The 16,860-nt window shown below is 38.6% G+C and overlaps 1 protein-coding gene across 1 annotated transcript in view; it reads right to left on the bottom strand.

The window, feature by feature from the left end:
* Mapmodulin (acidic leucine-rich nuclear phosphoprotein 32 mapmodulin) overlaps positions 1-16,860 on the bottom strand; it is a 157,267-nt gene that overhangs the window by 21,351 nt on the left and 119,056 nt on the right. The window contains exon 7 of the mRNA XM_067157066.2: positions 15,949-16,075. Within this exon, the coding sequence (XP_067013167.1) occupies positions 15,949-16,075 (127 nt within the window). The remainder of the gene's footprint in view (positions 1-15,948; positions 16,076-16,860) is intronic.

Raw genomic sequence — 16,860 nt, 5'->3', positions numbered from 1 at the left:
GTGATAAAAGTTCAACACCTGCTGCTACTACGTCTCAAAGAAAGCAATCTTCTGTGCTTGCATAGCTGTGAATGACGAAAAATTTCCAGAGATAACTTCTCCAAATGCGCAGTTGCAGTATTTGCCAAAACAAATATACTTCTGGAAAAGATGGAAAGCAGAAAGTTAAGAGCCTTGATTACCGAGTTTTCAAATTAAGAACTGCCATGTGTGAGAACTCTACGTGCAGTATATTTACCGGGTAAGTTTAGATTTCATTGATCGGGTACAGTTTAGGTATTATGACATCGAAACCACACGCAAAACTGAAGGATACTGAATTTGAGTGTGATTTCCATATCAAACTATCTTACCCATACCCAACTGATCCAGTAATTTGAAAGTATTTTGTTATAATTTGAGGTTTTTCTTCCTTTCTAGAAGTTGCATCTGACCACCAGAAAAGAACAGCAGAGGCTCTAGTGGGGAGGAACATCAACATACTCTGTGATGAAACTACAGGTAGAATGGGCCATTGTGTTTTTATCATCATATTCCAAGTCTCAGCCGGATCGTAGAGAGCTGCACATTGTTTGTGAACTATCTTGATGCAGGAATGCTACAAACTGCTCTTGTGCTGTTTTAGAAGCTCTGCGCAGTTATAGTGTACCATATGATGCAGTTAAAGTGTTTGTTAGTGACAGTGCCCCATATGTGACCAGGTGTTATGAAACATTAAGTGTGGCCATAGGGGATAATTTAATGCATGTACAGTGCTGGGTACATAAGATCAGCTTGGTTGGCAATAGTTCGGGCGCAGCGATAAGAGATTTAAATCATGTGGTTGCGATGGTAAAGCCTGCATTTTTGAACACAAGAAAGCGAAAATATAATTATTCACAATTCTTAACATCAAGGTATAGTGATTCAAAGGAAGCAAAGCTTTTTCCGGCACCTGTTATAACCCAATGGAATAGCTGGTTTCAGGCTGTCTTCTATTTGAGTGCTTACTTTACTGATATTTTTACATTTTTCAAGGCGTCTGACATGAAAGACATCAACAACTGCGGTATTAAGTACCTGACTGATCTGAGTGACCAATTAGTGAATAATCATCACCCTCACATGGTTTTTGTCACAGATCATGCAGCTGGATTGGTTGACCTCCTTACTGAACTTGAAGGGTCTCTGCATCCTACCTCTCATCTCCTTTACCCCAAACTGCATAACCTTGACCCCACTTTTACCTTCATTTGTGAGGGGAATTTTTCTGTGGTAACTAATGATGTTTTGATTAAGGTCACTCCTCTACAGCAGGCTGCATGTAGAGACACATTTGTCAAAGCTGCTCATTCTTTACAGTGCAAGGTAGCAACATTGAAAGCTAAACACCCAACCATAAGTATTTTGTGTCAATTTCTGAAGCTTTGTATTCAAACAATATAATTTGAATAACACTGATAAATTAGATGAGCTTGAGAAATTGTTTGGAGTAACAGATCTCTCACAACGTGATATCTGGTCTGGTTACTGTTCTCTGAAACATACAATTCAAACCCAGATGAAAGAAAGGGAAAAATATGATGTCGTGCTTGCATTAACTGCAGTTCAGACAGAGTTCGGCATATTTGCTAAATACTGCCTTTAGATGTTGTGGACTCCGACGAACAATGTAGATAGCGAGCCTGTGTTGTCTCATTGCAAAACAGTGGATACAGACAGACTGTGCAATTTGAAAAGAAAAAAAGAATGCCGAAGTACTGACAATGCTTTCGTTTGAACAATGAATTTGTATTGTGTGTGAACCAAGGACAATAACTGCACTTCATAAACTTGGAATGGTTAAAATTAATAATACCAGGCGATTATTTTAACTTTGTAAACAGATGCTAATTTTGGAAAAATAGATGATTTTGATGATTGATTGATGTTTGTTGTTTAAAGGGGCCTAACATTGAGGTCATCTGCCCCTAATGGTACGAAATGAGATGACAAATTAAAAGTACAAAATCCTCCACCGACCAGAATTCAAAGCATGAGGACGAAGAATGAATGGATGGGTGGATACAAGTTTAAAACGATCAGTGGATCCGACCCACAATGCCTCACATGCATAGAAGGTCGCACAAAACAATAGTATTACGGACCAGGGGACTGCTTCTATAGCACGATTGCTGAAACGATTATGCATGTTGTTGGAACGGGTCCAAAATCCAGGTCATCGGCCCCTCATAATGCTATTTATTGCTAGAAAAGTAGAACCATGGTATTTGTCATGTTGCGGTATTAATCAAGAGTATTCCAAGAATATTCGCGGTATTCCACACATCATGATACTATTCACAGGTAATGAAATTTGCACATGTATTGACCTGTGTTTGGCACATTACGGTGCCATTGACAGGCAACGCAAACCTATGATGTTCATCACCTAAGTGTATTAACCACAGGGACTCTTACTATCCCGTGGTGGTCCTCATATAGTGGGTATTAATCATAGGCAAGCCAGAACCATGGGTTCCGTAACTCCCATGGTGTCGCTCATACAGTGCTACTAATGACAGGTATTGTAAAAGCTGTCACGCTCTCGTTTGCTACTAATCACAAACCTATTTGGTACCTAACATAGTGGTACTACGCACAAGGAAAAGCGACCCATGGTGTTCCCCGCATGGTGGTATTAATCAAGAGTAGTTTCATGGTTCTAATTCGATCATCCCTTTTAGTTGCCTCTTACCACAGGCAGGGGATACCATCGTTGTATTCTTCGTCAGCGTCCGCCACACACAGGAGGTATGCTAATTTTGGAAAAAATATATGCTAATTTTGATACAAATAGATGCTAATTTTTCAGGTCCCTACCAATTCGTTTCCACATAAAACTTTCTTTGCAGCTTGTTTTGAACCCAGCAGCAGCTTTTCAGTGTGGATTTTTTAAAAGCATCTTTCCCCCTCTGTGACAACATTTTTGCCTTCTGAACCATAAGCGATTCCAGTGTAGATTTGCTTAATGCAGGACTGAAATCCCTCCATTATTTCCTATCAACACTGTAAACCCTTAATACTGCAAATACAATATTACTTAAGGTTTTACAGTAAGGAAGAGCAAAGTAGAGCACTTTCAATCAGAATGAATGCCCGCCCTTCAAAAATCCTACTACATCTGCTGGGTTTGAACCTGCTATCTAGGGATCCGGAGGCCAACACTCCTCCGCTGATCCAAAAGGCAGTGGGACAAATTATATGCGACTATATCGAAGCAAAAATAAACTCATTTTTGAAGTTATATCATGGCAGAGTTCTATGAATAGCAGCTTTCTAATTAGAGAGAGGATCCTCCCCAGGAGAGAAGCTTTCCCTCTTAGACCACTCTTTCACCGTCCAGAGTTTATCTCCACTTATACTATTCCAATGACACAAACAGGCAAGGAAATTTTGTGTAACCTGCTTGTTGGCCTAGCAAGACAGCAGTTACCTCTAGGTCTCCACACAATAGCCACTGATGTTCCTGGTAGTTAATTTTTTCAAGAATCAACTGAGAATTTAGGTTTCTTTGAGGAAAAAAACAAAACAAAAGGAAACAAAGGAAATTCACTTCTATTATGTAGTAACTCAGGTCCTGGAAATTGACCTGGGAAGAGTCTTTTTGACTCTGGCAAATGGGAATGACATGAGTCATTGCAATCCACCTAGCAACAGTAACATAAGGAGTGAAAGTTTGAGTTCTCTAGCCTCTCTCACTTCAACTATAAGCACATAACCTACAGAGGTGTCCCTGTTACGCCGAGCAACCGAGTGGAAGGTTTAGGTACCCTATCCCAGCGGGAAACTGGGTCGGCGAGCTGATCAGTGCGGGAAGATCATCAATCCGTCATTGAAGCAGGCGTGGTGATTAAGCTTCACACTCTTCAAGTCAAATGATGAATGACATTAAGGTTAATAAATTCTCCGGAGGTAAAATATTCCCACAATCAGATCTCCGGGTGGGAGCAGCGTTATGTCTCGGAAACCAAGATCTATTAAAAAGAAACCTCAAATATTCAATGTTCATAACTGTAACAGTCGCTCATTGCTAGGTAATGACAGACTAGAAGAGATTGAAGAAGAACTTGGGAAGATCAACTGGAGTATTGTTGATCTAAGAAAATACATCAGAAAGGAGAAGACTGTCTCCTCTTAAAATTTGGCAATATGTTTTATTTCTGTGGCGAGCCAGAAGGAAAACTGAACGGAGTTGAGTTTTTAGTAAACAGGAACATCACCGACAAGATAGTGGTATTAGAAGGAGTATCCAACAGAATTGCTTGACTGGTTCTGAATGTAACATTAAAAGTAAGGAAATGTGAATGTTCTGAATGTGTCGAAAAGGTACAAAGTGCAGACTGTACAAGTTTATGCTCCCACTTCAAGCCATTCAGATGGAGAAGTTGAACCCTTTCATGAGAATCTTTAAAAAATCTGTGAAAAAGGAAGAGAAGAGTCATTTCCAACTGGTTATTGGTGACTTTAATGCAAAAGTCAGCACCTATAAACTTGGCGACTCATAGGTGGGCAACTACAGGATTGATGACATCCGAGGAGAGAGACCAGTCCAATTTGCAGAATATACCACCATGCCAATTATAAACACGTTCTTCAAAAAACATTCTAACCAGAAATGGACATGGAGAAGTCCCAACTTCAGTATTAAAAATGAGAGACTTTATTCTGTCGAATGCACCTCATATTGTGAGAGACGTCTCGGTTTTAAACAAATTCAATACCGACAGTGATCACCGACTTTTGTCTTTCTGATGGCTAAAAATCCTTTCACATTCTGCAGTGTTATGTGGAATTGATAAAATAGCAAGCATCACCTTAGAGAGTGTCATATTTAAGTACACAATCAGCTGATTTCATCTGATTCTACCAATGCCCATTGAACATCAATTCTTCCTTTTGCCAGGTCTGTTTCTTTGAGCTGAAAGTTACAGAACTGGGAGTGCAGAATATCAGTTTACATACATATCCCACGTCGTTCCATCTTAAGCGATGGGTCGGCAAACGAGGCTTCTCCACCAGTTGCGGTTCCTGAACTTCCCTCCTTCTTCAATGCTTTCCAAAGTCCCTGTTGAATGTCAGTCTTCACCATGTCCTTGTACCCGAGTCTTTGTCGCCCTCTTGGTCTTTTGTCTTCAAGTTTTAGATCGTACATTTTTTTTGGTAATCTGTTATCACCCATGCGTAGCAAATGTCCATACCGTCTCAGTCGCTGCACTGTTATTTTGTCCTGCAGTCTTACAACTTGAGCCTGCTTGCGAATTTCCTCATTACGGACTGTCTGTCCTTGTTTTGCCGGTCATGCTACGGACAAATTTCATTTCTGCTGCCTGGATTCTACTAACATCTTTGTTTCTCACAGTCCATGTTTCGCAACCATAGGACAGGATTGGTACGTAAGAAGCTTCATATATGACTCTCTTACATTTTGTTGGTATTTTCTGTTCCATATTATGTCTAACTATTTTGTAAAAGTTGCTACCTGCCTGAATTCTGAGGGAAATTTCCTTATCTATAGAACCAGTATCAGAGATAACACTTCCAAGATATTTGAATTGATGGTTCATTTGTAGCTGTTTCCCCTCCATTTTAATGTGTCCCATTGGTTGCCCGCATCTCTTCATGACCATAACCTCACTTTTCCCTTGGCTGAAGATGAGTCCATATTCTTTAGCAGATTCTGCCCAGGAGTTTATTTGTCCTTGAAGATCTTTAAAGTCTCCCCACAAGCATATATCATCCGCGAACAATATAACTTTCATTTTCTTACCTCCAATGGTTTGGTGAACTTTTCTCTGGATCTTGTTCATCACAGTGATGAAAAGAACAGGAGACAGAACAGCACCCTGTCTTAACCCAGATTTTATATCAAAGGTTTCAGTCATTCCTACAGGTGTTTTGACTTTACTTCGGGTATCTTCATACAAATTCTTGATCCAGTGTATCATGTCATCTTGTATTCCAATTTTCTTCAGTACGTCCCACACCTTCTCTATATTCACTGCATCAAATGCTTTATTGATATCCAGAAAGGCTAACCACAAATCTCGGTTGTGTTCATAGTATTTTTCCATTAACTGACGGACTGTAAAGATTAAATCAGTTGTTGTCTCCCCTTCCTGAATCCACACTGTTCTTCGAAGAGGTTCTCTTCAATAAGGGGTCTGATTTTATGCTCTATAATTCTTTCAACGGCAGTGAAGGCAGAGATGAAGATCATTGGTACGGCGGAACTGGCATCCTTACTTTTTGGGATAGTTGGTGTCAGGTCAGAATATATTCTGCTATCGTATGCGACAGTAGACGGTACTACCTGCGACTGTCTGGCCGAGGGTCTGGCGGCCGATACCAAACCAGGCAAACTAAGGGAAAACCAATAGCTGCGAGCAGAGGAGTTTTCCCTTAGAAGATTGGATAAGATGTGACCTTTGTGTGGGAAATAAAACAAATTCATCAGCTGCTGCCTTGCAGTGAGGCAGGGGACTGCCAAAGGCTAAGGGAGACCACCCTGAAAGAAAATCCTCTAGTACATTAGGCCTAGCAAGTCAGTACAGGAGTACAATGCAGTTGCTTTCAAAATGAAAACGAGCCTCGGAAAGAAACATATTCTGAATGTCGACAATACTTCAAGTACTCTTGGAACTAATGACGACGTCATGTCCGATGTTCATTCAAGATGCACGAGAAGACCCGATCATAGAAACAAGCTTCGGATTGGAACCTTAAACGTTATGACTCTAACAGGAAAATGCAACGAAATCACGGATTTAATGAACCGTAGACATATTCACATCCTAGGGCTGAGTGAAACCAAATGGAAAGGCTGCAACACAAGAATGTTAGAGGACGGATATAAATTATACTGGAGTGGTAATCCTGCAGTGGCGAGGAATGGAGTTGGTTTTATACTCCATAAAGACATTGATAGTGTAACAGATGTCTCCTTCATCAATGAGAGATTAATCAAAGCTAAAATATACCTAAATGGAGAAACTCAAACTGTAATCCAACTTTATGCTCCCCAGCAGGGTTGTAGCGATGACCAAAAAGCAAGCTTCCTAGAAAAACTAGAGGACATCATTGATGAAGAGAACATAATGATAATTGGGGATTTTAATGCCCAGGTAGGAACTGATAGGTCAGGTTATGAAGGCATTATTGGTCCATATGGATTTGGTAATAGAAATAAGGAGGGTGAACTTCTGCCTGATCTATGTACACGAAACCAACTTCTGGTGAAGAACTCGTGGTTTCAGAAACGGGATAGCCACAAGATAACGAGATACAGTTGGGACGGTCAGTATAGATCAGTGATAGACCTTATCATCACAGATAGGTCAAGTGGAGAAAAGGTGCATGATGTAAAAGTGATACTTAGTGAGAGCCTTGATAGTGACCATAGACTCCTCATTGCAGACCTAAAAGTCACCAAACCTATTAGTAAAGTAGACAAGAAGAAAAAACCATGAATTAAAGACTGGAAATTGAAAGACGTGGAAGTCAAACAGCAGTTTCAAGAGGAAATCAGAGCTAAAATACCAATAACAGACACAAAGAAAGGTAATGAAGAATGGAATGATTTTAAGGAAAGTCTGGTTGGTAGTGCAGATAAAATATGTGGAAGAACAAGCAGAAGAGTGAGAGAGAAAAGAACATCTTGGTGGAATGATAAAGTGAAAGAAGCCATAATGAAAAGGAATAAAGCCAAAAAACTTCTTGATGTGGCTAAGTCTGACAGAAGAATCAACAGTGACGAAATAGACAACAATAAATTGGAAGAGATAGCAAAGGAATATAGATACAGAAAGTTGGAAGTCAAGAGAATTGTACGGGAAGAAAAAGAGAAAAGTTGGAAAGAATTTACAACTAAACTGGAAGAAGACAGTAAAGGGAATATGAAAATGATATATGGAATAGTTAAAAGTAAAAGATCAGATAAAGAAGCAATTACAGCCCTGGAGATAGCAGATGGGAATATAGTTCGCAATATGAAAGATATTTAAATCTAAGAATTTCATTCTTGTCCGTATTGAACTGAGAATGGAAGATAGGAAACTTAAAAGGGTCCACCTTTTCAATACAAAAATGTTATAGTTTATTTACAACATATATTTACACTTGGAACTAGTTTCGACGCTGTTTGGCATCATCTTCAGCCAAAATGTGGGAAATAGGCTAGCATGTAGACATTTATATTACACAAGGCGTTACATTAAACAATACACATCTTACGAGGAGATAAAAACAGGGACAAATATAGAAACAAATGAATCGTTGAGAAAGCAAAAGTTATACATATTAAAAATAAACTTAACCACACATCTTGCAGTGCGAAAATATTTGCCTTGAATGATTCCTGAATACAAAACGCACGCGCACACACTTCTGAAGAGCCAGCAGGCAGGAAAAAGTAAGGTGAAACCTTAAGAGTTCTTCTGAGAAGAGTTCATCATTTTTTCTATGTTCCGACTAACTAATGAAGTCTCCCTTGAGTTCCTGATAAACATACACAACAGGAAATTCTCCTTCGCTCTCAACAATAGCTATAAAGACGAACGGTAAATTGTATTTTAAATACTGTGCAGAGACGTGAAAGCATGATCTTGAACATGATATAACTTCTTCATTTAACCACCTTTTGAAAGTCTCTCTCTATATTACATAGCTTCATTAACACCACCATTCTGTAGATGCACAAAATAATCTTGTAATCTTCACAGGTCCCGTATTCAGCTCGACAAGAATATAAAATTGGTATTAAGGAATACGTTTTCTGAGAGTTTGGAGGTTGACTGTGCCAGTATTTGTGGCACCACAATTGTTGAGAGTGAAGGAGAATTTCCTGTTGTGTATGTTTATCAGGAACTCAAGGGAGACTTCATTAGTTAGTATAGAAAAAACGATGAACTCTTCTCAGAAGAACTCTTAAGGTTTCACTTTACTTTTTCCTGCCTGCTGGCTCTTCAGAAATGCGTGCACGAGCGTTTTGTATTCAGGAATCATTCAAGGCGAATATTTTCGCACTGCAAGATATGTGGTTAAGGTTATTTTTTATATTTATAACTTTTGCTTTCTCAATGATTCATTTGTTTCTATATTTGTCCCTGTTTTTATCTCCTCGTAAGATGTGTATTGTTTAATGTAACGCCTTGTGTAATATAAATGTCTACATGCTAGCCTATTTCCCACATTTTGGCTGAAGATGACGCCAAACAGCGTCGAAACTAGTTCCAAGTGTAAATATATATTGTAAATAAACTATAACATTTTTGTACTGAAAAGGTGGACCCTTTTAAGTTTCCTATCTTCCATATGAAAGATATCACGGATACAATGGGGCAGTATTTTGACAAGCTCCTAAATGGCCCTAAAGAGATCTCTGTTGAGGATGTAGGACAGAAAACAATAGAGGAAGATATCCCAATTACATGGACAGAAGTAGAGCAAGCTCTCCACAGGATGAGAAGTGGTAAGTCAGCAGGAGCTGATGAAATTACAGCTGACATGATCAAAGCTGCTGGTCCACCAGGAATACAGTGGCTGTATAGAGTTCTCAGAACAATATGGAAGGCTAATGAAATACCTGAAGATTGGACAAAAGGGGTGATAGTTCCTATCTTTAAGAAAGGGAGTAGAAGGAAAAGTGAAAATTACAGAGGCATTACCCTCCTATCACACGGCCTTAAAATTATGGAGAAGATCATTGAAGCCAGAGTAAGGGATATACTAAGAGCCTATCTTAGAAGAGGAACAACATGGTTTTAGGACTGGAAGAAGCACAACAGATCTGATATTTGCTTTGAGGATGTTGGCAGAGAAACACTGGGAAAGAGGAAAAGACCTAATTATTGTGTTTATGGACCTTGAAAAGGCGTACGATAATGTTCCTAGATCAACTATTTGGAAAAGTCTTAGAAAACTTGGTGTACCAGAGTACCTTATTAGGAAGATCCAAATGCTATATAGTAATTGTAAAAGCTGTGTCAGAATTGGAGATGGTCACTCTGAATGGTTCAATACAACCAAAGGAGTACAACAGGGAAGTGCCTTGTCACCACTTCTATTCATAGCAGTTATGGATACCATTTTAAAGGAACTAAAAGGAAAAGGTAATAAAGATCTTCAGGCTCTGGTGTTTGCAGACGATGTGGCAATATGGGATGAAACAGAGGAGGGAGTGCAAAATAATCTGAATGCATGGTGTAAGAAGTTTGATGACTATGGAATGAAATTGAACCCATCAAAAACAGTAGCATTAAAAATCAGCAGACATTATACAGAATGCAACATAAAAATACAGGACCACCAAGTTGAAGTAGTACACCAATTCAGTTATTTAGGAAGCGTAATCGCTAGTAATAACAGAGCTGAGAGAGAAATAACAAACAGAGTAACCAAAGCCTCTAACTTTTACAGCATCGTTAGACACCTACTATGGGATCAGAAAGTCCCACAAAGAACAAAAATGACCCTGTACAAGTCATATTTCATTCCTATCCTTACATATTCTCTGGAAACCTGCACACTATCATCGAAGGATTATAGTAGGATTCAAGCCTGTGAAATGAAATTTCTTAGAACTGCCCTCCAAAAGACCCGACTTGATCATGTGAAATATGATGAGATCCGATCTAACATAGGTCTAAATGAATTGATGGAGGAAAGAGGTCATCTAGACTTAAATGGTTTGGGCATGTTAAACAAATGAATAGCACAAGGTTACCATGTGCTTATTTGGAAAAGAGAATAACAGGTAGAAGACCAGCTGGAAGACCAAGAAGAAGATGGATGGACCAACTGAGGGAAGACGTGGAGAGAAGAGGATGGAACTGGGAATCTGTCTTGGACAACGAAATGTTTTTGAATAGGCAACTTTGGAAGACGCTCGTTTTCAAACACCCTACCCGGCTCGCTGGAAGGGCAAACCGATGATGATGATGATGATTTCTTTCATAAAGTTTACCAACTTGAGATGTTAAAGCGATGTCTCTATAGTTGGAACATTTCTTTCTGTCTCCTTTCTTGAAGATTGAAATTATGATGCCTCCGACTTCAAGGTGTTCACTAAAACAAACGCAGAGTTCCCTATCATCAGATCACGAACATCCTTTTAATTTGCTGGAGTATGATAATCTACATCAAGGAGAGAGGAGGATCTATTAATAATGTTTGGTTTCACAACACTTGCCATCACATTCTTCAATACTTCCTCCAAAACTGACCCAATAAGTGGATGTGCGGCATACTTGACTGAAGAGCTATGTTTGGATTCTCAAAGATATCCATAAAACTTGAGAGAATAAGGCAAAACGATTTATGTAAATTTGATTAAAGGAACATGACAAGTCGTTCTTCACGTGACAATGCATGGCACTTAGTAGTTTCATTTTTTTAGTGAAACTGATGACTGGGTTTTCCTTTTAACTGAGGAGTTAGGTGAAATGTTATGACAATCCTTAACGTTTTCAGACAAACAAGACACATCTGCACTTAAACTGTGCTTAGGAATTTTGTTAAGGGCCTGTACTACGACTGCCAGATAAACAGCCAGATACGTAGGCTGCAGTTTTGCAAACTAGAAGTTAAATATTTTCTTCCGTACTACCAACGGATTTTAACTGCGGTATTGTAATGCGGAAGATGTAGTAACATTTTTATTGGGTTGGTAATAAGGTTACTGAAAATGTAGTGAAATTTAGCGCTGTGGTATACGTGTTCCCCGGTGTTTTCGTTTGTTTAGCTCTATTCCTTTTGAAATTGTATTAGTAGAATCCAATATCAGACTCTTATTAAGCTATAATGTGGAAGTTCAGGTCAAAAACAGAATTAGGACTGAAATATATACATACGAAGAAATGTTAAAATTAATTAACTGTATAACGAAACTGAAACTGTTATAGAAAATAAAAAGACTGAAAATGTAACCTGGACGCAAAAGTTAAGATTCAGGTTATGTATCTTTTTTGTCTAGTACTATTTACGAGGTTGCGCGTTACGACGAAAGTAAAGTTTATATTCGTAATTAATGCCACTGATGCAGCGTGGGATCATTAATTTTATTATTAATTCAAAAATTGTTTGCTCACTGAATAAGTAGTTATTTTCTTTCTTTTCAATACAACGTGGGAATAGTAACTGGCAAGCATTTATCTCACTTTAGCGTAAATACTTTTGTAGCAAGTTGTTATGAAGCAAAAGAAATATAACCTCCTTAACATCCTCATTCGACGGACGAATCGCCATGAACAACGTTGTATACCTTTACTCCGTATGTGCGTCGCGGATAGATTTGGAATAGAACCCACACTTTTGACACGCATTTTAATGATTAGGAAATGTGAGCTATCACCTCTAGTACCCTACCGACTACCATTTACAAGGTAAAAAAATGTTAGACTATTGGGACTCGAACCCACGAAAAACTGCTTATCAGCAAACTTTGCTGCCCTAACGACCACGGATACCCATGAAGCTTGAGATTAAGTGCTTGTGTGCTACTGATATACTCAGTAGCAACAACTTGCTAGCCTGGGAAATCTTTAAGAATTCTGTGATAGCTGGACGGGAAGCATGACATACTTCATAAATATATACATAAATTACATTGTAAAAACTTAATTTCGCACAGCATCATGCAGATGTAGATTCATCTTCATGAGTAGCCATCTTGATTCTTTACGGTAGCGTCCCCGATAACAGCTAAGTCCCAGATAAGAGCGTTAACAGCCTCTCCAACTTCGGCATAGCTATACTCGAGAATATTTTCCCAGATTGCACATAAACGAAAGTCGTAGTACGCGGTTTCAAGCGAACTTCCAGATAAATGTCCAAACTGCCAAATAAATTTATACCGCACTTTTATCTGGCTGTCGTAGTACAGGCCCTAAGTCTTCAAAGTTAGCATCTGACAATCCTTACTCACAATTTCGCTCCTGAATAATGTAACCAAAGGGTCCCACTGAAGCAAAATCCTTTCTAAACACCTTCTTAGTGATAACCATGGAGTAGGCAAATGCTTCAGAATTTTCCTGATCTCTGTGTTGTGTATGAAAAGTCTGAAATTCTGTGAACTTTTCTTTCCTCTTTGCACACCTTTCCAGATAATAAAATATATCAATTATACTTTCATTTACATTTATGGGCAAGCATGCCGCACCCTTCTCGGCAGCAAGATTAATTAGGTGACAAGAGCAGCCTACGATGATTATGTTACTATTTTCCCGCTTCCAACATCCTGCCACACCATTTTTAATCCTACCATTACTGGAGCATTATCAGCACCAAAAGCTAGGCAGCTTTTTAATGGAATGCAGAATTCCCAAAAAGTTGAGAGCAAAATATTGGCAATGTCAGCTCCAGTAACATCCCCTTCTAAATTAGGCACAGAGAGTAGACAACTCAATTTCATTGAGTTCAGGCCTAAAAAATGTTACAACAATGGGATATATCTTTAAGTCGTTTTTATTGCTACCATCAGTAGCAACAGAAAATGCATTCACCTGCAAATGTGATACAATTTTCGCCCTTTCTTCCATGCACATTTCTGTAATGACAGCCGTTTTCGTTCTAGCACACCCATATCGTTTAGCGATTTCCGAATCAGGAAACATTTTGTGAAACAAAGGTCGCGCATGATCGGCACAATTTACAGGCAGGTTATTTTCTACTATAAATGACGTAAATAACGCCACGGCATTCGTCATATGATTTCATCTTGGTTTTTACATCAAAAGGAGAGTTTCTGGTTTCTTTCTACACACTGAACACTCGCCTTATGTTTTTTTGTTTGCACGTGCTTGAGTATATTGCATTTCCCGCCATGTGCAACTGCAAAATCAAACCAACATATAGCACAGAATGTGAACGTTGGTCCCTTTCTGGATTCATTCAAACACGGAAACTCTTCCCTATAAGCACTTTTAAACACTGCATCATATTTCTTTTTTTGACATTTTGGCCAAAATAAATATTAAGGCACAACACGAGCACTTCTGCAGGTCTTGTCCCGCGTAGAACGATTATGTTTCTGAGGTTAGGTTACTCCAAAGAGAATGACTATTATAGACCAAAGAACAGCTCATGACTGGCCACCGTGCCCCGTACTGCCATCTGGTATCATTATTGGAACTACTATCGACCAGCCATACTCAGCCATATATTGATAGAACGAGGAAACCCGCGGGAGTTTAAAATAATACAAAAATTACGGATATCGCTCTGAAAATCGGGAGATCGGACCCAGCGATCGGGAGGAACGATGAAAAATCGGGAGTCTCCCTCTCAAATCAGGAGACTCGGCACGTCTGCATACACCTTCATTATGGTTCGTTATGCCTATCAGTATTCGGTCTGCAACCCTCTGAATTTACTAGTTGCTGCCACAATCTATTTGTAACTAGTTCTGTGCCCTCCTTTAGTTCTATACCTCTTATCTTCTAACAGTTAGAAACAGAGTCTAACCCACCACTGAAGCCGGTTTATGCAAACAGCTTAATCAATCGAGTCTTATCCCAACTTATCCTTTATCTCCTCATTTCAAGCAACTTCCTAAAAATGTTCCCACCTGCTTTTACTAACAATCATTCTTACTACTGTCATGTCTTATTACTAATTTATGAGTAAGATATCCTGAGTTCACCAAGCTTTCACTCCAAAAGAGCAAAGTTGGTCTGAAAACAGACCGATGTAAAGATGGTTATTCTTACGGAATACTGTTGATTGCAACTGCAAGTTCAATGCATTAGCTTTGCTGCCCCTTGATTCAGTCTCACTACACAACTATCCTGGGAGAACATACACCCTAAATACTTGAAATTATCTACTTGTTCAGCTTTGTATCACAAATCTGACATTCAGTTCTCTTGGTTTTCTTACCTACTGACATCAATTTAGTCTTTCAAAAGCTAATTTTCATACCATACTCATTGCACCTTTAGTCAAACCTTCATAACTCAAATTTTCAGGATCTCCAAGGGATTTTCGTTTCCCAACGGAATCTTGTATATTTTAAGTTAAATTAGTTCTATAACTCGAGGTTCTATACTCAAGATGCCTCAAAGGATATTTCAAGTCCAGATGTAAAATGTGTTCCTGTAACTAAATCATGCGTTGCATTATGCTTATGCGTACACCTCATCCTCACGAAAATCTAACTCCTGCAGAAGGAACCTGAACATAAATCATCTCCTTATGCAAGTACAAGCAATCTCTACATTTTAGTCAAAGTGTATTGTTTGACTAGCCACATTCTATAGCAGTTTAAAGCCTTACTTTAGGCTATTTCACAATACTCAGCAAGCTGTTGACAGGACGTGTTGGTATGTAAGTTCCTGGGTTGGTCAATCCCTGGCCAGATTTTGCAGTTTTATTCAAGGGCAGTAATCAGTTGGCAAGGATGTGGTTGGTGCTGTCAACATGCTAGAGAAATTTGTAGACAGCAGTGTGTTACAAAGATAACGGGAAAGAAAATTTACGGATCTCTTTTCAATATGAATTTGTAAGTATCCAAAATGAGAATGTTCCCTATAAAAACATAATAAAGCTGGTTTGAAAACAACTTGTAGATGAACAGAAAAATAATTGAAGTGGTGCAGCTGAAGTAGTATGCATGTATTTCTATACCTTGAACATTCAAGAAGTCTGAAGTGTTTTAAGCCTCCACAAGCACTTCAACATATCGAAGTTAGACTGTATTTTCAACTTCCAAGATATTAAACTCAATCAATTTTCAAATGAAAAACAAATTAGCACCTGACAAACCTATTTCACCTCTTAAAAGTTTCTTTTTTTTCCTTCAGCCTATAAGGAAAATCCCAAATAAAATTAGCCCAATACAACAAATCACATTTATTAAAATAAAAAGTGACCCTTGGGTTACCTTCCTTGCAAGTATGCTCTTAACAGAAAACAGATTATACAGAAGCCACTAACCTTCCTCACCATCTTCCTCTTCACCTTCTTCCTCTTCCTCACCCAGGTCTAGCTCATCATCATCTTCCACATCTTCATCTTCATCGACATCACCATCGTGTTCATAGTCCTCACCCTCACTCTCCTCCTGAACACACAAATCATCTGAAGTTAAAATACCATTTGTATGCAGAAAAGACTAATCCATAATAAAAATACATAGAATGCAAAAGCTTGTTGAATGACCAAAAATAGTGCAATCAAAAGAATGACTAAAAAGGGAGAGTAAAAGAAAAAGAAAAGAAAACGTCAGGAAAAAGGCAAAATTTCTGTCTCATAAAATAAAAGATTGCCCTTATTGGTTGAATTACCCTTGTAGTGTAACAGGCTAATGATAAGTTAGCATTTCCTCATGTAAACCCTAGGCAAGTACTAAGTCATAAATAACGACAACCCCATAATCGCTAAGTTGTTTTCTGAGGAAACATCCATCCACAACAGGTTTCAAGTGGAGAAGTTCCTTTGTCAAACCCCAGCAGAGTGTGGTAAAGTGCAAATCATTGTTTTCTGGTGGGCTATGTCTGACTTTGATACATCAATTATGTTGTTCTTCCAAAGTTAAATAATGATAATATTTTTACATCCCACTAACTATTACAACGCGTTGTCTTTAAAAACTTCTTAAGTCCAATTTTGGTCATTTTTAGGGTCTTATTTTTTTTTAATGTGCTCTAACTAAACTTAAAACCCTCCCAAGTCTGGAGGAACCCTACGCCTCTATTGGCCAAATTAATAAGCTCGTACGTCCAAGTGAGCTGTTCATACATTAAAAACCTTGTATCGGAGATTTACGAGGAAAATAAATTTATGCTATTTGACTAACTTAATAACCTCGTAAGTCTGACATACGTGCTTTTTAATGCCAACAATGTC

This window comes from Anabrus simplex, chromosome 1 (assembly GCF_040414725.1).
Source record: "Anabrus simplex isolate iqAnaSimp1 chromosome 1, ASM4041472v1, whole genome shotgun sequence".
NCBI classification, from domain to species: Eukaryota; Metazoa; Arthropoda; class Insecta; order Orthoptera; family Tettigoniidae; genus Anabrus; species Anabrus simplex.
The sequence above is the reverse complement of the archived record's forward strand: the minus strand, read 5'-3'. Positions and strand labels throughout refer to the sequence as shown.